Raw genomic sequence first — 21,061 nt, forward strand, 5'->3', positions numbered from 1 at the left:
CCAGGCCAGGTCTTCCAAATTTTTCCTATTCCCTCTTATGAAAGAGCAGAGCTAAGCATTAGAGTGGAAGAAATGATCCAGAAGTGACAAAGACTATTCCTTTGGGGACTTTAAAAATTAAAATATGCTTACAACAGCAGCTCTCAACCAGGGACAATTTTGCCTTTCAGGGGACATCTGGCAATGTCTGAAGACAATTTAGTTTTAATGCCTGGATGGGTATGGTACTGGCATCTGGTGGATCAAGGCCAGGGATACTGCAAACATCATACAACACACAGGACAGACCACCACCCCCCACCCCCACCCCCACCCACAACAAAGAATTATCAGCCCCACATGCCACTAGGACTGAAATGGAAAGACCTGGGATAGAAAATGAAGAACCCTGTTGGAGTACAAAGGGCACAGGACCAGGAGTCCCGGGTGCACGGATTCAGCCCCCACTGTGTGACCTTGAGAAAGTAATTTCCCTTCCTCTGGTCTGATGTTGAGAAGTTTGAACTAAATGATAGATCATATCCAGCACTGACGGTCTACAGCTCTAAGGTAAAATTTGACTTCTATAAGGCTGTCCATTTGGGCAAGAACAGATCTAGCCAAAAGAGAGCTTGGCTTCGGCCCTGCCCCTCCCTCCTCCCTTCAGTCCTCCCCTTCCTTCCATCAGCAAATAGTTAGTGAACATCTCCTATGTGCGCGGCACAGTCAGAGAGAGATAGGAAGCACCACGGACTGGACTGTGCCTCTCCCTCCTCCAAAATAAATTCGTTTGTGGAAGCTCTGCCCCCTCAATGTGATATTTGGAGACAAGGCCTTTGGGAAGTAATTAGATTCAGATGAGGTCATGAATTGGGGGCCTCATGATGGGATGAGTGGCTTTATAAGAAGAGGAAGAGAAAAATATCAGAGAAAAATAATGTGTCTCCTGGCGAGTGCAGACACAGCAAGAAGATGACCTTCTGCAAACCAGGAAGAGAGCCCTCCCTAGGGAACCACATCTGCCAGCACCTTGATCTTGGACTTCCCAGCCTCCAGAATTGTGAGAAATAAATGTCTGTTGTTTAGGCCACTTGGTCTATGAGGTTTTGTTATAGCAGCATGAGCAGACTAATACAGAGGGGTAAACATGGAGAGAGCTAAGTGAGGCTGCTTCTCTTGTGGAGCTTTCCATTAGAAGAAGGGAGAGACCACTGATGGATCCAGTCTGCTGGCCTCAGCACTGAGGGCAACGCCTCACCCAAAAAGAATGCAAGTGAATATTTGCTCCTAGGACATGTGAGCAGAAACATCAAGAAAGCGTGAGTAGAAACCCCTCTAAGACAAAGGCACAGGGCTTAGGAGGCAGGCCACGGTGACAGAGGTTTAACGTGAGCCCCGGGTCCCCACTCATCACCCAGCTCCAGTCCTGGGCACCTTATTGATGTTGATGTGCAGAGCAGGCCAGGGTCCAGCAGCCTTCACAGTGTCCAGTTCCAGCTTCTTTAGATGGGTGGCCGCCTCGGTGAACAGGGCAGGTGCTCCTGGAGTCAGTTCTAGAACAGACAAAGGGAATGAACGCGGCAAGTTTAGATGGTGCAAGAGCCCGACCAGCTTCCCAGAGCCCGACCGCCAGTACCCTTTCTGCCCGCCTCTTCCTCTGGCGGCCGAATCCCCTGAATGTACACTAGTTGATGGGGTGTGAGAACATCTAAGGCCAAGAGTTCAAGGCCCAACTTCCTCATATATGAGCCAGGTGGCCTGGGGTGAATTGCATTACCTCTCTGAGTCTCTGAGCCAATTTTAATTAAAAATAAAATATTTACCTTTCAGAACTGTCGCAAATATTAAATGAGATCCTTCCTATACCAATGTTTTATTAATGGTATAGCACTATGCAAAATGGAAAGATTAGTGGTCAGGTCAGCAGGCATATGAATGTGCCCTTAAAAACTAGATTATAATTCTAAAGTAAAATTCATTGATTTTGATTTCTGTACTACTTCAGATTACTTCACCACCACTCCTCCCACTAGCTAGTATTTACCCATTAAGACATTAAATATTCAATATTCACTGCATACTAAAACTCATGCCAAGCACTGTTTGCCACTGAGATCTGGGGAGCTGGAATAAAGAGATAAATAAGACAGATCCATGTACAGACCACTCCAAATGAGACGGATAAAAGGCTTTTTAAATTGCTCTAGGAGTGAGAAGGCAAGTACTCCAAAGCTAGGAATCAGAGAAGGGTGTTAGAGATGGTTTCACTGACAACATTTGAACTGGTTCCTGAAGGATGTGTAGGAGTTCACTAGGGCAGAGAAAAGCACTTCAGGCAGAGGGAACAGCAGGTGCAAAGAACAGAGCTGGGACACACTAGTGTTTGGTGACCATAGTGAGGGTGGGGGGAAAGCTGGAGACCTTGGCAGGGGCCAGGCTGTGAAGGTCTGTGTGTGGCCATGCTTAGAAGGGTGGGCTTTCCCCTGGGACAGCGAAGAATCATGGGAAGGTCTTAAGACATTTGGTCAGAGCTGCCTGTGAGAGCTCTCACTTTGGCAACTACAATACAGAGACTGCACTGGAGGAGGAGCCCTTTAGGGGGCTGTCAGTTATCCAGATACAAAACGCTGAGCCACAGCCTAAGGCGAGGGTGGTGTGGACAGTGACGAGGGGACAGAGCTCTGATTCTTCAACACCAAGGGGATGAAGAGTTCCCACTCCCAGCCCAGCCAACACAGAATTGTCCCCTGTGGTCAATGGGTGAAGGTACAATAACTCTTTTCACCAGCTCACAGGCTTCTAGAATGTCGGCGCTAGAAGGTTCCTTGGCCATCCGCATGGGCACCCTCTACCCCATTTTACAGATGAGAAAACCAAGGATCCACGAGGGGATTTGGCTCAATTGTGAGAATGAAAATCGCAGCCTCTTGTCTCTTGCCTCCACGTCAGTGCTTTTTCAAACTGTGTATGATAAAGAATGGGTCCTTCCCCTCTGGCTGTCACAGACCAATTCTTGGGTAAAATATAATAAAAGTGAGTTTCTAGAAAAATAAAATAACAGGCATACAAAATCGAAGCCCACATTTTTTTATGGAAATCACTGTCCTACTGCTCAACATGTTTCTAATGGCTCACTCTCCATGTCCATAGCTTCTCTCACTGGGACCTGTAACTGTGCTCTGGATCCGAGGTCACCTTGCTCTCAGAAGAGGGATGCCAGAGAGGGAACAGAATGGGCTCTCCTGAAACTAGGGAAGGAGAGATCCCCGCTGCCTCGATCCCTTCCGTCTCTTTCCATTGCTTTGAGCCAGTGCTGGACACTGAAGCAGAGATCTACTGGATGAGCGGTGGAGGGAGGCCTGCCACGTTGGAACGCAATCGGAGCTTACTGGCAAACCACGCTCCCTGAGTTGCTCCTGCCTACATGCCCAAGGCTCTTGTGTGCCCTTGCCCAGCCCTGGTGGCCCAGCCCTGCCATTCCCGCCGATCCACGCTGCACCTGAGGGCCTGTCTTGAGGATGCAGGGAAGCCGGCCACCCCTGCAGCATCCCTCCCACTACCCTGGCCCGGCCCCCAACCCCTGCTCACTTGTAAGGGATTTACTGCTGGAGTTTGGGGACCTCAAAGGCCCCTCCTTGTTCTCCAGCGTCAGCGAGAGGCCATAGTTGGAGTGGTGCTGGTGCTGGTGCTGGTGCTGGTGCTGGTGCTGGTGGTGGTGGTGGTGGTGCCTCCCCGAAGCTTTGGTAGTGAACGGCATACCCCCGTTCTCCTCGATGCCGAAAGGCAGCCGGTCCGAGCTGCTGAGCCCTGGGGAAGGGAGCGGGTAGCTGTGGAGGGTGTCAAAGTCAGTATTTAGAGAAGCAAAATACCTTAGTATTCCTGTGTGTACTTTAAAAGATGTTCTCAGGGCATGAACAGCCAAGAGAAATCAGTTCGACAAACAGATCCACAGGGTTATCGCAGAACAGAAGGGAAGCACTGTCCTCAAAGAAATAGCAGAAAGCGGGAGTTTGTATACATCGGAGACCTTCGACCGTACAAAATTCTCAGCTTTGAAATTAAATAATTTCTGTTAAAAAAGATGTTTTCGAAAAGGGAAGGAGGAAATGGAAAGCAATAATAAAAAGCAATTTGTTAACCAAAATGTGACAAGATCGTAAAAACAAACTAGAAGTCTTAGGATCACTTTCCCTTCCTCCCCATCAACCTCACTGTGCAGGAAGCACCTGTAATGTGACTGCCATGACATCTCTTTATTCCAGTTGTTCCTCTTGTTTTTTACCGCTATTGCTTTATTTGAAGCCCATGTCATCTCCCACTCAGACTGCCTCAAACACAGATTCCTAACAGCTCTCCTTGTTTCTGCTCTTTCCTGCAGCCCACCTGCCACAGAGCAGCAGCCAGAGTGCTGTTCTGATCGTGTTCTAGAGCATTATGTTCTAGAGCAGGGGTGGAAAACATCCGGCCCGTGGGCCGTGTATGGCCTGCAAAATCATTTGGTCTGGCCCTGCCAAGGCCTCACCAAAGAGAAGGAGTTCCAGTCATCGCATTAGGGGTGAGTTAATGAAATGTGTGACCAAATAGGGCAGGCTAATTTTTAAATTGATAATTTTGTATGGCCCGCAAATGATGTTATAGATATCCAAATGCCGAAAAAAGGTTCCCTACCCCTGTTGAGAGTATTACATTCTGATTATGTTCCTGGCATTCCTCCCTCCAGGAGCTTGCACACCTGTCCATCACTAGTGAGCCTTAAGCATTGGAGACAGAGATCCCTTTTGAAAATCTGATAAAAACCAAACCAAACCATGGTTTGGCAGAAAAGGCACCAAGGTGCAACATTTCACAGTCAATTTCAGGCTCCCTAAGGCCCTTCCATGGACCGAGATTAAGAGCCCTGGGCTGCAGGACAAAATCCTAATTCATTTATGTGTCACTCACTGTCCCCTGTGATCTTGTCCCATTCTCTTTTCGTCTCATCTCCTGCCACATTATTCTCTGTACCCTACGTCCTTCCCATCCTGGTACCTTTCACCTCTTTCTGTCCCTTGGAGTCCTTTCTCATTCATGCCTCTACCCAGCTAAAACACCCCTTCCTCCAGGAAGACTTCCGGTCTTTAAGACCCAGATCAAAAGTCTCCTCCTGACACCCCCAGGCAGAGCTAACCCCTCTCTCTGCTCATTCCCGGAGACCAGATTTCTCCTGCGTACTCCTTCACTCTGTCTTCAAGGAGCTCATACCTCAGTGCAGGAAACCCTGCGATTTGGCCAGTTACAACCACTTGAGAACAAGGTGCTGAGAGCACAGAGGTGCAGGTCACTAATTCTCCAGGGCTTGGTGATGGTGTTGGAGAAAGCATCATAAGGAGAGGGGCATTCAGGGGAGACAGTTACACTTTGGTGGACATTCCTGAAACAGAATCCTCTTTCTTCCGGGAAACCCTATTCCTATGTTTGTGTGAGGTTGATATATCCCCTCAGGGTGGGCCTGAGACAGGAGCCTGGCATTCAAAGGTCTCCATCCACCCAGGTAGAGTGATTTGTTCTGGGATATGATCCAATCAGAGTTTACGCTACGGTTTCACACATGGAAACTGAAAGGGGCTCTCTTCCCTTTTAAGAGTCAAGCAGGGCCTTACTGTGCCTTTTGTATGCCCTAAGTGAGCACTTTGCCTTTATCTCTTTGCTATAAAAAAAATTAAAAATTATACTTTATGACCGCATTTTTATAAAAGTTAATACCACATATTAAACCATTTTCTTTAAAGGTCCATTTTTACTTCTGAGTTTAAAAGAAATTTAAACATTTTCATGGGCCCCTAAAGTAGTGTGTGCCGAAGGCACTGCACCTACTGTGCCTAATGAATAATTTGGCTCTGGCTATAAGGATGATATAAGCTGAGGCTACTTATGACCATACTCCCTGGACACAAAGAAGTATCTGTGAGAATGAGGCCAATGCACAAAGGGAGACAAGAAGAAGAGAGGTTACAAGGTGAGCAGAGGTTACAGGTAGATGGAAAGAGAGAAAAATCCCATATGGTATCATTTGGACAGCTGGTTCCAGCCACACCTGAAGCTGTATCTACCACTGAACTTTTCAATGACATGGTCCAGTACATTCTTTTCTGTTATTTATTTAGTCATCTCACATTTATAACTTGTCTGCTCGGAATTAGTGGAGGTGTGTTATTTTGTTGGTTTTTGTTTTGTGGAATTTCTTACAAGTGAAAGGGTAGAAATGGCTATTGCAAGCCTAAGAAATAGTGTGAGCAAAGGAATGGTGGTTGAAAGAGCAAGATGCTGGAGGAGAGGCAGTGAGGAGCTCCAAGGTAGCAGAGATGAGGCTAAGACGCCAAGCCGACGCCAGGTAGGAAGGGTTAGGTGTGCTGGGTTGGCTGGAGGGCAACGAGGCCCGGGAAGGGGCTTAAGCAAGGGCATGGCACGACTGAAGTTACAGTTTAGGAGGTTCACTTTGCGTGCTGTGTAGAGATAGACTCCAATCCCCTCCCTTAGGAGGCTGCGACGGGCGGGGCCTGGGTAAGTCAGTGGACTGAGTGTGGTGAGGAACCTCTGGCACATTTCTTCGTCCTTTTTTCAACATTTTAATGTTTGTTGATTTTATTTTTATTTTTTGTTTTAACTTATCTTTATTGTTGAAAGTATTACATATGTCCCCTTTTCCCCCCATTGATCCCCCCCCCGCACCCTCCCCTCCAGGCCGTCACTCCACTACTGTGTCCATGGGTTGTGCATATATGCATGTAAGTTCTTAGGTTAATCTCTCCCCACCCCCCACCCCTGCCTTCCCTCTGAGATTTGTGTCTGTTCCACACATCCATGCCTCTGGGTCTTTTTTGTTCATCAGTTTATTTTGCTCATTAGATTCCACATATGAGTGATATCACATGACACTTGTCTTTCTCTGGCTGGCTTAATTCGCTTAGCATAATCCTCTCCAGGTCCCACCATGCTGTCTCTAAGGGTAAGGGGTCCTTCATTTTTCCAGCTGCATAGTATTCCATGGTGTAAATGTCCAAGAAGATGCTTGATATTTCAGTCTTCTTGAACTTGTAGAGACTTGTTTTGTGCCCTAACATGTGGTCTGTCTTTGAGAATGTCCCATGTGCACTTGAGGAGAATATATATTCTGCAGCTTTGGGGTGAAATGGGACATTTCTAAAGGGATGTGAACAGGGCTTGCAGGCCTGGTGCTTAGGGCACGGGGGTAAGGGATGGAGAAGGCCTCTGCTGCCAAGGCAGGATGTATTCCAGAAGAAATGCTGGTTGTCCCCCACGCTGACCCAGGAGCTGGGTCTCTGGTCCACCCCGGCTGCCTCCTGGAGCCTTGCTCAGGACAGTTTCACATCGTGTGCCTGTGTAAGAAGGCGGAAGGTGTGGCTTTGGCTCCTGGTGGCGGCTGGGGCCCAGTCCAGCCTCTACAACTGAGTATCACCGAGGACATCCACCCTTCCCATGGAGGCGGCAAAGGGGCAGCAAAAAGCACACTGAGTTGCGGCTGAAACGCCTGGGTTCCTCGGTTTTAGTTCTACGCCAACCGTGGGAGGAACCTCGGTCACTCTGGGCCTCCCTCGGTCAGGCGATTGCTGGCATCTTCTCGGGACGCTTCCCCGCACACTCAGGGGCTGCCTGCACACAGTGACTCTGTTACCTGTCCGTGGCACATGGCATCCTCATAGCAGGGGTCCTGGAGGCAGAAGCAGCTTCTGTGCGGCCCACAGTCTCCAAATGCCTCCCAGGGGAGCCTGGTTGCGGGAAGCTGGCTCCTTGTTACTTTGAGCCCCAAGTGGGGACAACTCCATATTCCTAATCAGAATGAAAGCATCAGGGGGATGCTGACAAATCTCTCAGGGGAGCTGCTTCCCAGTGGATAGGCCTCCGGAGGGTGGCAGGTGGGTTGAGCCATTAATTCTCAGTCGCTAAGCAAGGCCGAGCCTGGGCGCGGGCGCCTCAAGCAGCCTTGCCTGCGAACCTCAGCCTGCGCCGATACACCATTTTCTGTTGTGCGAGGGGAGAACGTTCAGAAGCACCGTCACTCGTCCACACCCAGCGCATTAGCCTGGAATGGGGTTCTCCGGGGGGACCGTGACAGGATCGACGCAGCACCGCGTTTTCACAGCAGACTGTCAGCCAGAACCTCCCGCTGAGCGCTCGTGCGGGAATTGTGCTCTCCAAACACTCAGAGGAAAACCAACGCTCATGTTTTTGAGTGCCCAGCACAATGCTATCTATTAATTTATTTCATCTTCCAACAACTATTTGAAAAAGGGACAAGTATTATTATCTTTATTTTACAGGTAACAAAAAAGGAACAGAGAACCCTGGCCAGGCGGCTCAGTTGGTTGGAGCATTGTCCCAAACACCAAAAGGTTGAGGGTTCAATTCCCATCCAGGACACATACCTAGGTTGCAGGTTTGATCCCTGGTCAGGGCCTGTTTAGGAGGAAACCAATTGATGTCTCTCTCACATTGATGTTTCTCTCTCTCTCTCCCCTCCCCCTCCTCTCTCAAAAAAAATTTAAAAAATCAATAAACATATCCTTGGGTGAGAATTTTTAAAAAAGGAACAGAGAAACTAATTAATTTTCCCAAAGCCACAGAGCCAGTAAATGGCAGAGCCGGGATTTGAACCCAAGCAACCTGACTCGAGAGCCCTGTGCTCTCTCAAGTGCTAGGAGACATGTTGCCACGTGGACAAAAGCAGTAAAATGATGTTAAAAGAACGCTGGTTGGCATTTAGCTTTGGTTTTACTGCCACTCAGCTATGTGACCCGAGGTAACTCATTTCACTCATCTGGGCCCCAGACACTGCATATTTGGACAAACATTTATTAAGCATTTATATGCCAGGCACTATAGCTCAATGAAATAATTTGATCTCGGCCATGTACAGCTGATAGGACAAGGTACATTTATTCATTATGGTTTCCAGAATACCTGTCATTTATTTCAATTTTTATTTAGTGGAGACTAAACATAGCGGACCATCAGGCCAACATGTTGCTACAAGCTCTTATTGAATTCAGTGGCAGTAAATAGAAAGTTTATTTGACGAACTATACCTTTTTCCTAATGGGTTTGAGAAGAAAATTGTGTAAGCACCTTAGAAATATGACACATTACAAATGTTAGGTCTATTAATTAGGGATGATTTCTTACAGTAACTTGGTTTCATTTTTTTAAAAGAGCAACTAGAGAGAAAAGATGCTCTACTTCATTTCCCTCTTGTCTGAAAAGGTCAAAATTTCATTTTGGGGGGCACGGTTTAGATGTCGTTATATAGAATACTAATTGGCTGAAGAGAATTTTCCCAATTTGTACTTCTTTGAAGACATTTTCCTAGCAGTTATCTTGGAACTAAGTCTAGTCTTCACACTGGTGACATCTGAATCCTTACAGACTGGGAACTCTTCTTTTGATTAGTTTGTTAGCTACCTGGAGCCCAAGACGGCCTCTTCTCAGCATCGATACCTGGGCCTGTTACAGTACCTGGCACAGTGCAGAGGCAGAGTATCTGCTGAATGAATGTGCCAGTGCATTAAATTTTAACTCTCTCTGAGTAATTCATTAAGCATCTATTCATAAAAGCTTCACTCTGCTCATGAATCCCCCAGGTTTCCCTCCCGTTACATCCTAGTCTCTGCAAAACTGCAGAGTGAAATACTCCGCATCTTCAGGAGCGATGAGAGCCTCCGAGGTTCAGTGGTAACTGAGTCTCCGTCCTGTGTGAGCCGGTGCAGGATGTGCCCCTCCATCTTTTGAGTTTGGAATTTTCCTTCGGAGAAGCTGCTGTCAAATGGTTTCAACGAATGGCTGTCAGCAGGTCGCAGGCCTTGAAAATTTCCTGCCAGAAACCCCATCTCATTCTTCCCTGATATTATTCTCGCTCATTTTTACAGCAGCTTCCTAATTGGGCACAAGGCACCGAGAAGCCACGAGGAAGGGCTCTACAACTTCATGGTGAGATCCAGGGTTTTCACCATTCCAGATCAACTGCAGGATCCGAGCCCAAAGAATAAATATTTCATGAGTTCGTTTTTGCCCTGAGGCTCATGACTAAGAGTTTATTCAATCTCTTTCCTGCCTTAAAAATATACAGACACAAATATAGTTGTTTTGCTTTACAGCATTCACTTCCAATCACTCTAACAGTGCTTTCCCTTCTTGGTTTCTTACAGATTTGGGAAGAAGGGGGGCTCCTATTTCTGCACTCCAGTGCCCACTCTGTGCCTTAAATGAAGATTCTTTTCCCCCCAAGTTAACAGCATTAACTTGCCCCCACCCACTGCTTTAAATGCCTCCCCACACAGTATCAGACAGAGCCCTCAAGAACAGTGAGACAAAGTAATCACTGCCATGAAAACGCAGCTGCTGGTGTGTAAAATAACGCTGAGAGCCAGTCCATCATCCCTTGCACTCCAAAAGAGCCAAGGCAGATCGGCAGGAGCTGAGAGTTATTCTCCTGCCCTGCAGACACCACCCAACTCCCCCGAATGAATGCAATTATCGTTCATTCCAGAAAGACGCTCAGGAGCTGGAGCTGAACGCTGGCTTTGTGTTTTTGAGGTGATACAGATGGGATTAATCTATTTTGGTTTTCATGAGTGTTTAAAAATCTCCTCAAATGATCCTCTCTCTGTTCCCCAATTCTGGTAAGTTTTTCAGAAGCTTCTGTTATAACCATCCTGTGAGCCTCTCTGAAGCTGTATTTTAAGGGCTTGTCTAATTGCCTTTAATATAGGTACAAGGTCCATTATTCAGCCCCGGATGATGCTGGTGGAGCTGTTAGCACAGCATCACCTCTTGCTTCGGAGGCCTCAGCTGCAGAAAGTGGATGTCGAAGCCATTCACCATTCAGTTGGGGATGATTAGGTAGGTTTCTGCGGGTTTCTTATAACATGAGCCTACGGGGATGCTCCTCTAATGATTCTAACCCCCGTTTTAGTGGATTGCTGAGACTACAACCGTTCTGTTTTAAATTCTGCAGCCTTTCCTCCAATAATGCCACTGCTGAGTCTTGGGATGTGGCTGTGATTTTAGATTAGACATATTAGAATTTTAATTGTACCTAAAAGTATATTCGTCCTTTCCTGATCAAATGCACCAGGGAAATTCACAATGTCTGAGTGGGTATTTAAGAAGTCTAAGTGGAAAGTTCTCAACAAATCCCCAACCAGAAACAGAAACTTGGATGTTAGAAATCAATTCCTTTATCCCAGCTAGTTGTTGTTGTTATTATTATTATTTTAAATCCTTACCCGAGGATATTTTTCCCCATTGCTTTTCAGAGAGAGTGGAAGGGAGAGCGAGAGAGAAAACAACCGAAGTACATGCCCTTGGCTGGAATCAAACCCGGGATCCTTCAGCCCATGGACTGACACTCTTAACCACTGAGCCAAACCAGCTACGCATATCCTGGCTAGTTTTACATTGTCCATATTCTATCTCCAGGGCACAGTATCTTGCTGATGGTCGCCTAAACTTCTGGAAAGCTGCTTTCAAAAAATGTCTGGTAAATATCACCTTTTCCCAGCCTTCCCTTTCTTCACTATTAAAAAGGCTAAGATGACATAATTTTACTTCACCAGCCTGATCTTTATTAAAGAGCATGACTCAGGAATAGGGGTTCTAGACAGTTCACAGAAAACAGGCAACAAATGGCCTTCAAAAAGTTGAAAAGGTGTGCAAACTTGATTACAGAGAAATGCAATTAACACGGAAATTCTGGTTTTTACCCATCAGACTAACAAAGGTTCAAAAAGTTAGCTAAGGCTAGGAGCTTGCTTGCAGCGGGATCGCGGAGGCCCTGTCAAATCGCTGGGGGGGGGGGGGGGGGGGGGCGGCATAATCAGGTAGAATGTCTTCGGAGGGAAATTTCATGAGGCAATATCCAAATTAAATAGATGCACATACCTTTTGACCCAAGTCTATCTGTAGGGAATTCAGTCTACAGATAGATTTGTTCAAGTGCATAACGCAGGATGTACAAGGATGGCAGCAACGTCGTAATTTTAGAGATTTGAGGCAGCCTAAATGCCTACTGGTCCAATGAATACATGTGCTTGTTTATACACAGAACAGCTCTAGACTGACAAGAAGAAAGGCTAACAATGTCCGCCCCTGGGAAGAACTAGGGCATAAGAGGGTGGAAAGGAAAAGTAACTTTCGGGTATGTTTGCTTGAATTTTTACCACTGTCTGTATTACCTCCAAAAAAAGTTAAAAGCCCAGCAGTTCCCATTATTATTGTCTATTTAGTCTCCAAATAGCTAACTGGCGCCTCTGCTTTGTGTAAGATGAAATCCCAAGTTGGGGCGAGTTGGGAGCCCAGCAGACGCTCCGTTTCAATTCTCCAAACTTCTGAGTCCCATTGTACCAGCAGAAGGGATTCTCGGGGGTGTCGCCAACGCCTTCCTCTCTGCCGACTGTGCCATGTGCAGAGGGGAAGGCATTGTCCGCATTCTGCCTGAACAGTTATTTCTCAGACAGAAATATCACTTCTGTTTCTTTTTATCCCCTCTGAAAAGACACCCCTGGTGTTTCTGCTCTTAGCTTGTTAGAGTTTCAGAGACGTGTTTTTATGTATTGTGTTGACTCTCTTCCATCTGATCTTTCCTTTGGAACCAAGCACCTCCGCCCATTGCTAAACTTAGTCCATCTCAACCCGTCCACCTAGGAGGAACCATTCCTTGTGCTAAACTTTGAATCTCCTTGTTCTGTTTCTTACCACATGGACCGATAAGGCCTTAAATCTCAAAAATGAAAAACAAAACAGCACTAAAAATTGCTACCAGCTAGCATCAAGCATTGCACAAAGCACCGCACATACATGATGTCATTTAATTCTCCTAAACAGAAACATATTGTTAAATTCCCTTTTAAATGAGAAAATCAGGCGAAGGAGAAACTGGCTGAGGGTCACATGACTAGTGAATAGCAAAGCTGGGACTCAAACCATGGAGATTCCAAAGGGTCCGCATTTCACCTGGTCAGAGAACAAAACCAGCCCTCGACACCAATTCCATAGCCCTCTCATCAGCCCCTAACATTGTGTCATTTAGCTCCTGCAAACTTCCACCTGCTTCCCCGCGCTGCCCGAATCTTGGCCTGGGTTGTCAGAACGAGGTGCGCCCCTGCCCGAGCCTTCTCCATCGTTTGGGGTTCCCTGGCCCCTTGCTTCCAGAGGAGAGCAGAACAATGACAAGGACTCGGTTAGATAGACTTGGGGAGGGAGGTTATAATGAAATTAAAGCCATAACAACTGCTAGAATCCTCACATTCCTCTGCAAACCATGCCAAGCAGAAACATCTAGCTGCTTGTTATGACGTATCCATCCATTTACTTTTAAAATTTATTTCATTCAGAACAACCCCAGATGAATCTTACCTTCTATACAAAAAACTGTAATTTAAATGAAAAAGTATGCTTTCACGTCACATTGATGTCCTATGAGGCTTACACTTCAAAATTGATGATATACATAAACTTTTCTACCTTGTTAAAATGTGTGTTTCTTTTCAAAAGGTGTCATGAGGCAGGATAATAGTGGAAGATTTGATCAGGGATTAGGGCTGAAAGCTCCATGCAGTCCAGGTAGGTGCAACAAGTGAAGGGAAGAGGGGAAGGGGGTACTGTGGCGGGAACCATCACGCATTTTTGTAGGAAAATGACAAAGTGGAAGCAAACCTAATTTGCTTCAGAAATGCAAAGCCATCTAAGGACTCCATTAACACATTCCTGGGATGGGACTTGGAAGTACCGGATCTCTCATTTCAACTCCACCACAAACATTTGCAGAATTGTGATGTCCATCCACTTACTTTGTAACATCACGCCTCCTTAAAAAAGTTAGCCTCTACCTAGGGTTAAAATTGAGCCATTGAACAAGGGCAAACAACCAGGTAGGAAACTGGGCTCTTCCAAGGTGAGGTCCTGCTCCTGCCCACCTGACTCTCCTGGGATGACTGTTACCATGGAGGTTCTTAGGTCTCACCTCTGACCACTTAAAAGAGCCTAATGATCTCAATTTCTAATAAGCTGTCCAAACAATTCTTTGGTTCCCTAATTTGTGGGGGAAATGGACCTATTTGCGGAAATACTGAAAATTTCTTTTGCTGAGACTCAGCTGAACGCCAATTTCATGTTTGCTTCACCTTTTAGGTGCCCCTGGGGATTCTTAAACTGTGCCACCTTTCACAGAGGGTCTCTCCTATCTTTAACAGCAGTTTGCTTTTCTATCTCTGCCCCCTTGTGCTTTGTCTTGGCATTTGTCTCTTGTCTTCTGTAACAAAATGGCAGAAGCCAAATCATCCTAGGTCTGTTTAAAGTATTCACCTGGTAATTTTGGAAGATTCGAGGAATTAACTCAGAGCTAAGTTTGGGAAACATTGATCCAAAGGGATCAATACAGCGGCTCAGGGAGTTCTTTGATGAGCTCAGATCTTAAAGGGCCCTTTAAAAGCTGGAAAAGTCAAAGGCAACAAAAACGATCTATTAGCTGTGTTCAGAGTAGGACCCAGGAGGCTGGAGTCATTGACCTGGAAAGATGGTGTGATAGTACCAGGCAAAAAAAACCCCACAAAGGACTACTGCAATGTCCTTATTCCTTCGTTAATGAGAATCATTTTCAGTGGAAATGGCAGACCAAGAAAATGCGCAAGAGGGTTTCAAAGGCCAAGGTAATTACTTGGCATGATTTCAATACTTCCTGTCCATATGAGCTACATCCATCTGACGACACCGTCAGTTCACTGTTAGATATTCTGAGGGATCTCAGAAAAATAATGGGTGATGCAAGACCAGTAAGTACCCGAGTTTCTAAAATGCAAAAAGAGAACAGTTAGTTATGGAATACTGAGCTTGGTTTTGGTGACAAGTAATACTCCAGAGGAAATGACAAGTTTGTGAGCTCTCCAGAAGGAAGCAGCGGATCATCTCAAATGAGTGGTTCACTGAGAAAAGAATGCTCCATCTCCGCTCCTGTGAAAGGGGACTGTTGTTGAATGAATGCCTGCAGGGACAGGGCTACCAGACTGCTGGGAGAGGGTGGTGACGCGGTAATTAGCTCACTAGCAAAAGTGATGGATGTTAGGAGGCCACTGGTGTGGTGTACAGGGGGTGTGGGCTAGACTGCTGGCGGTGGTGGGTGGCTTGCTAGTTAGACTAGACTTCAGTGTAGTGAATTCAACGTCATCTAACAGTCTCGTGGAGATGGGGGTGGATGCACAGGGTCCCAAATGGCAGGATGCTTAGCGGTGAGAGGCATCAGAGCACAGAGTTAGAGGACACAGGCTTTGGAGTCAGAATTCTGACCACCTACTAGCTGCATGACCACATGCAAGCTGCTTGGTTAAAACCTAAGCCTGAGCTTCCCATGTGTGAAAAGGACACCGCCGACCTCACAGAGTGGTCAGGGGATCAAGTGAAGTGACATACGTAGAGTACGAAACACACGTGTAGTTGTTAGCATCCGTGTGTTACCGTGGACCAGTGTCAATCTACCTGGGTTTCTGGTATACCACGGATGCTCTCTGCAGGGCGGTAACACTCAACATCACGCCAATGCCTCAAAGGACAACACCGCAGTCACACCGGATGATACTCGGATGATGAAGCTGAAGCCAGAACCTACGTGGCGGTCAATGTCCTACTCAAAATGCGATGCCCAGACTGGATACCGTTGTTCATATACCTCTGGGCCAGCTCAGCGGTGACATATTAACTGTTACCTGGTTCGAAGCTTCCTTTAGAATGAACGTGGAATAATTCCTCTGCTGAACAGACACTCATTGAGCACCTGTTATCCATCAGGCCCTGGGGAACAAAGGTGGACACGGCGCAAAGCCCATACTCGAGAGCACACAGGCCCAGGATGAGACGGAGAGGCAGTTCTAATACAAAGCGCACCACTGATCTACACGGGAGCTGGGGCGCAAGGAGCGGAGCACAGGCGCGAACTCCATTCGCAGAGGCGGGGCAGTGAGAATCCCCGGGGAGACTGAGGCTGAGAGGAAATGTAAGTGATGGACAGGAGTCGGGCAAAGGCGGGGGGGGGGAGGGGCGCGCAGCATTCTAGGCAGAAGAATCAGTATTTCCGAAGGCACAGATGGGAGTGACGGCAGGGTTTGGTGAACGTCGGAACTACCAGCAGTGCGGTGCGGTAGAAGTTTAAACAGGAGGGTGAGAAATGGGAAAGTGTGCCAGCGAGAGCAACAGACAGAGGCAGGGCGCAGGGGAATTCCAGGGAAGGCCTTGGGCTTCCTCCCGAGGGTGACGGAGAAGCCCGGCAGGTGTCAAGCAACGAAATGACACACTCGGGTGGTGTTTTAGAAAGATCACTGAGGGCCGTGAGGCGGACGAGCTTGTCAGGAGGGACTGGAGTCCGCGAGATCAGCAAGAGCACCTCGCAGCCACAGAAAAGATCAAGGTCAGCGGCAAGGAGAGAGGCTGGGCCGAATAAAAACTAAGGCGGGAGAGCGGAACAGGCCTGGGGACGCCTGGACATGGGCGGCCACGGGGAGGACAGAGCCGGCGATGTGTAAATTCTTACCATGGTGAGCAGGGGGAACTCGGGTAAAGTGTTTTTTTCCCTTTTGGAGAAGGAGGAGAAATTTTAATCTTTGACACGTGGAGTTTGGGGCGTACATGGAGTATACACGTTGAAATGTCAGTCTAGATCGCACAGGGGTCTGAATGAGAGAAAAGCGTCAGTGTCAGCAGCGCCGCCGAGCACAAGGGGACGAGAGGACCCAGGCAGACGGCGAAAGTGAGGAGAGCGGAGGGCAGAGAAGGGCTTCTGGAAAGGAGCAGTATTTCACAGGATGACGGGAGGCTCGGCCGTTACAAAGACCGATGAAAAAGTCAGAGGGCTAGAGAGTCAGACACCCTCGGAGCCAAGGGAGCGGAGTCCCCAGAAGCCGCGAGGAGTCCTCACCGCGGCCGAAGGCGGCAGACAGAGGCCCACGAAGCGGGGAATAAACAACGTCCGTGTGATCGAACAACGAGGCCGCACGTATGCAGGCCGGTTAGACGCCCTCGGCTGCAGACAGCTGAAGCCTCTCCGGTTGCTTTGAGCACAAGATATTTATCACACGGCATTAGATGGAGCACACAATCCCCAGGGGGCCAGAGACACAGGGCTGGAGGTCATTCCGCCAGGAACAGCAGCGGTATCCAGGACAAACACCCACCCTCACGGGAGGGCTGGTACAGGACAAAGCCCACTGCCAGTCACCTGGGACCGGGTACGGAACCTTCCCCAGAGCTGCTCCCGGTGATGAAATTCCTCAGCCACTGCCTGCAAGACGAGCCCCCCCCAGGGCAGCCTCGCGCCAGCTCCAGCTCCAGCTCGCCCGCGGCCACCTAGCTGAACGCGCGACCGCGGACTTCCCAAAGCTGTCACCCCTGCGCAGCACGCGATGAAGGTGGAGTCAAAACAAGCAAGAATAGTCTTTATTCCTTGGAAACACACTTGTAAAAATGTATCAATAAGATTAAGAGCTTCAGAACACATTTATTTGGACGCAGCACATACACGGAGCAGCGTCAGGACAGCTGCTAAAATGGCATCTACCTGTAAACAAACATCTTCAGGGGAGTTTATAAGACACAGATTCAACTGTGTAGGGCACACAGCTGACTCCCTCCTTCTGGAGAGATTTTTGTGGTAACCAAAAAAAGATCAGAGTCAATACATGTTTTTAAAGGCTTGAAATGGGCCGAATTACAATTACATTTATAAAAATGGCATGGGAATTGACTTCACAAAAATAGTAACGAAAAAGATCTCCGGCCTATCTATTAAGAGAAACAATGTTTGACCCGTGGCTTGAAATGGGGGGAGGGGGGAATAAATATTTTGGTCCGAGTTCTACCCTAAAAGACAACAAATTAATTTCTGGTTCTACAAAAGGACTGTGCAACACCCCTCCTACCCTTGTCTACAGAATGCTTTGGCACAACTTCGTTAAAATCTTGTCTGCTTTAATCTAAGCCCTATGCGTCTCCGATTGCACGTTGCTTTTTAAAAGAGTCAAGTCTAGGGTACAAACCGACCCTCGAGTTCTACAAATTCCGACAGTGTACATCCATAATCATGACTTCTGAATCACGCCGGTGAGCAGCACCAATCATTAAGACATTAAAAAATTATTCTTGTACTTGAGCAGCAAACCCTATCAAAACAGATGCTATGCAATTTATGATTAGTCAAACCTCTAAAATTCAAAGTGGCTAAACTGCCTTAAGATCTGAAACTCAGAGTCTCTCTGCATTATATAACACCTAACCAGTTAAGGCACTTTATTTAGCTCCTGGATGGGGTAACCTCTGTGAGAGAAGGGGATACTGCCGTTTTCTTATGAGATGGTTTGAAGGTTCTAGCCTGAGCCTAAAAATATTAAATTTTAATGGATCACAGGATTTTAGGGTTGGGATGGACCTTAACAATTCGTTAGTCCAACCCAGTCTTTTCCGATGAGGAAGATGGGGCCTTGGACGGGGCAACGACGGCTTGTCTAAGGTCACACAATGGCAGAGGCTGGACCCAGCTGTCTCCATCTCCACCCTATTACTGGTACTCTCTGCAGAACTATCTTCCCCCGTTTCTCTGGTTTTATTTGGTCCCATTCATTAAATAACAAAGAAAATATTAGGTACATAGCAATATAATACACAAAGACATTTACTCCAATTTAAAAATCAGAATATCAACGTGATTCCTGAGCCTTTACCTACCTTCATTTTATTGGGAATGCAGTCAATAGTAAATTATGACTAGCTATCGTGATTACTTTCCAATATTTACACAGACACTGAAAACACCTTTTAGAACTATTCCTCAGACACCTTTACAGAAGCAGCCACACGACGCCAAGACACCTTTCATGGAATGGAATGGAACTGGGGTGGTGAGTGGAAGTGAGATGCTCGGTGTCTCAAAGCGCAGTCATGAGTTTATCGCGACACACCACACTCTGCACTCCTCCTAAGTTCTTCTGGTTCTGGTTGTGGACATAATCGAAATGGCTGTCATCTCCACTGGCCGACGCTTTCCAAAGTGGCCTGTCATCCTCAATGGATGGCCTGTTTTGTTTGCAGAGTGAATGGTTAGTGGGGGAATGGAAGAAAATTCAGAAAAGAATGAAACATGAGCACAAAGGAAATGGGAGGGAACACCATGAACGCTGTGAATGGGAGTGGCTCACACCCCGAAATGGATGGATTTTCTACTGTGTTTTAAACGTTCAGATGTGGGTCAGGTGGCAACTTCTGAGTAGAGAAGAGCTCTGTCTGTGACTGTGCCATCCCTGCAAAGGTGGTCTGGGGAAAGCTAGGTCAAGGTGGAAAAGGGGCCTTTGCTAGGGGACGTCTCAGGGCCGCTATGTGAATGTGCCCTGCGATTGTCTTATGCAGAAGTTGCCCAAAGCGTTGGACTGATGACCTCCCTTTTCCTGAGGTAGGTATCTCAGGCAGCGCTTCTCTAACTCTAGAGAGCCTGATAAAACACAACACGCTAGGCCCCAATGCCAGAGATTCTTGGGTCTGGGGACCTGAGAATCTGCATTCGCAAGCTCCCAGGGAGAGGATAGGCGCTACTGCTGCCAGGCAGTCGGGCTACCGAGGGGAGCCCTGTTCCAGCCTTCCTCAGAATTCTTACTGGAAAACGCTGGGCTAGGTCGCGCCTCAGAAGGAAACTAATATGATAAAGTAAGCAATAAGAAGCGTAAAATTCTGCCAAAACAAGGTTATTAAAAATATCATTCCTATAAATCATTGGTTGCTCATGTCTGGAAAATAAACTGCCTTTGCCATACAGAAACATTGAGAATCATTACCCTACTAGTTTGATTTGATTTTAAAAAGTTACATAAGTATAGAGTGTTTATGCTAAAACTGCACTGTTGTCCTACAGGGTCCCCCACAAACATGGTCGGAACTGTCAAGAACCAAGGGCTCCTGTTCGCCCTGCTCTAACCAGATTTAGTTCCATTACTCCGTCCCCTGTGTTTTCTCGGAGAGCAAGGCTGCCTCACCAAGAAATAACTATGCAAATGGAATTCACCAACTATGTTTCTGAAACAGCTTCACAAATAAACACCAATTAAAGCTGATCTTAAAAGGAACGCTGGCCTTGACAAAGCCGGCATTAAAACACTCTTGAGCCCGACTATAAACACAGGGCAGGTGCCAGTTTAGTTCGGAAGGGTTGTGGTAGGTTAGGGCAGAGGTGAGCAAGCACAGCCCACTCACCGGCTTGTTTTCGTAAATAGGCTAGTGGAGCACAGCCACACCCATTCGCTTCCCTACTGTCTGTGGCTGCTTTCAAGCTATGGTGGCAGAGTTGAGTAGTTGTGACAGAGACCACAAAGCTGAAAATACTGACTACCTGGCCCTTTATGGAAAAAAGTTTGCTGACCCCTGGGTTTAGAAAAAAGATCTATTGCCACAAAAAGCAAACCCCATCCTTGAAAAATAACACCCCTGTCCAGAAACCCACAACAAAAATCCCCAAGCTTTAGTCACATTTTTAGTAAATGAATTCTTAGGACAGGAAAATGTTACTTAGACATCTTAAGTAACATTTCTAACACAAAACCAAACCAAAAATATCTGAGGTTAGAATGACTTTTTTAAAAAACCCAATTCATTTTGATGTCATAAAGCATAAGTTTAGCAAATCCAGAGTCTCCGCTGGCTGCTTCTGCTTTGCACAGAATTAATCTCTGCCGTGACAAGGCCACTCTTAACAGTTGCTGCTGATGCAGAGCTTTAATTCATGACTCAGTGGAATCTGAACTTTTCCGGAGAAAAGAACTTGTGAACGGAGGGCTCTGTGAGCTCAGGCACTTACCTTACGTTTGGAGAGTGAGGGTGCCACCGGGGCTGGCTGGGGTGGATACTGGGATGGTACTGAGGCTAGAAAGAAAACACCAAGCGTGATTATTCGATGACCTTCTTGATTTCAATGTTCTTCATTCACTTTCTCTTTTACTGGCATCCACATGAGGGGCTGTGAATGTTTCCCAGGATGATCATGTTTCCCCCAGACAAAAGCTGGGGG

At 47.0% G+C, this 21,061-nt stretch overlaps 1 protein-coding gene across 4 annotated transcripts in view; it reads right to left on the reverse strand.

Moving 5' to 3' along the window:
* Positions 1-21,061, reverse strand: part of EPB41L4B (erythrocyte membrane protein band 4.1 like 4B) — a 108,330-nt gene that overhangs the window by 26,970 nt on the left and 60,299 nt on the right. For 3 of the 4 annotated variants that reach the window (XM_016213678.2, XM_087822813.1, XM_087822812.1), the window contains exons 15-17: positions 20,852-20,916; positions 3,568-3,806; positions 1,414-1,532 (exon numbers count right to left, since the gene is read on the reverse strand). In XM_016213678.2, coding sequence (XP_016069164.2) covers positions 1,414-1,532; positions 3,568-3,806; positions 20,852-20,916 — 423 coding nt within the window. Of the gene's footprint in view, positions 1-1,413; positions 1,533-3,567; positions 3,807-17,436; positions 19,084-20,851; positions 20,917-21,061 lie in introns of those variants that run through there. The other variant, XM_087822814.1, reaches the window with a different exon arrangement.

Source organism: Miniopterus natalensis, chromosome 12, assembly GCF_054644295.1.
Source record: "Miniopterus natalensis isolate mMinNat1 chromosome 12, mMinNat1.hap1, whole genome shotgun sequence".
Taxonomy (NCBI): domain Eukaryota; kingdom Metazoa; phylum Chordata; class Mammalia; order Chiroptera; family Miniopteridae; genus Miniopterus; species Miniopterus natalensis.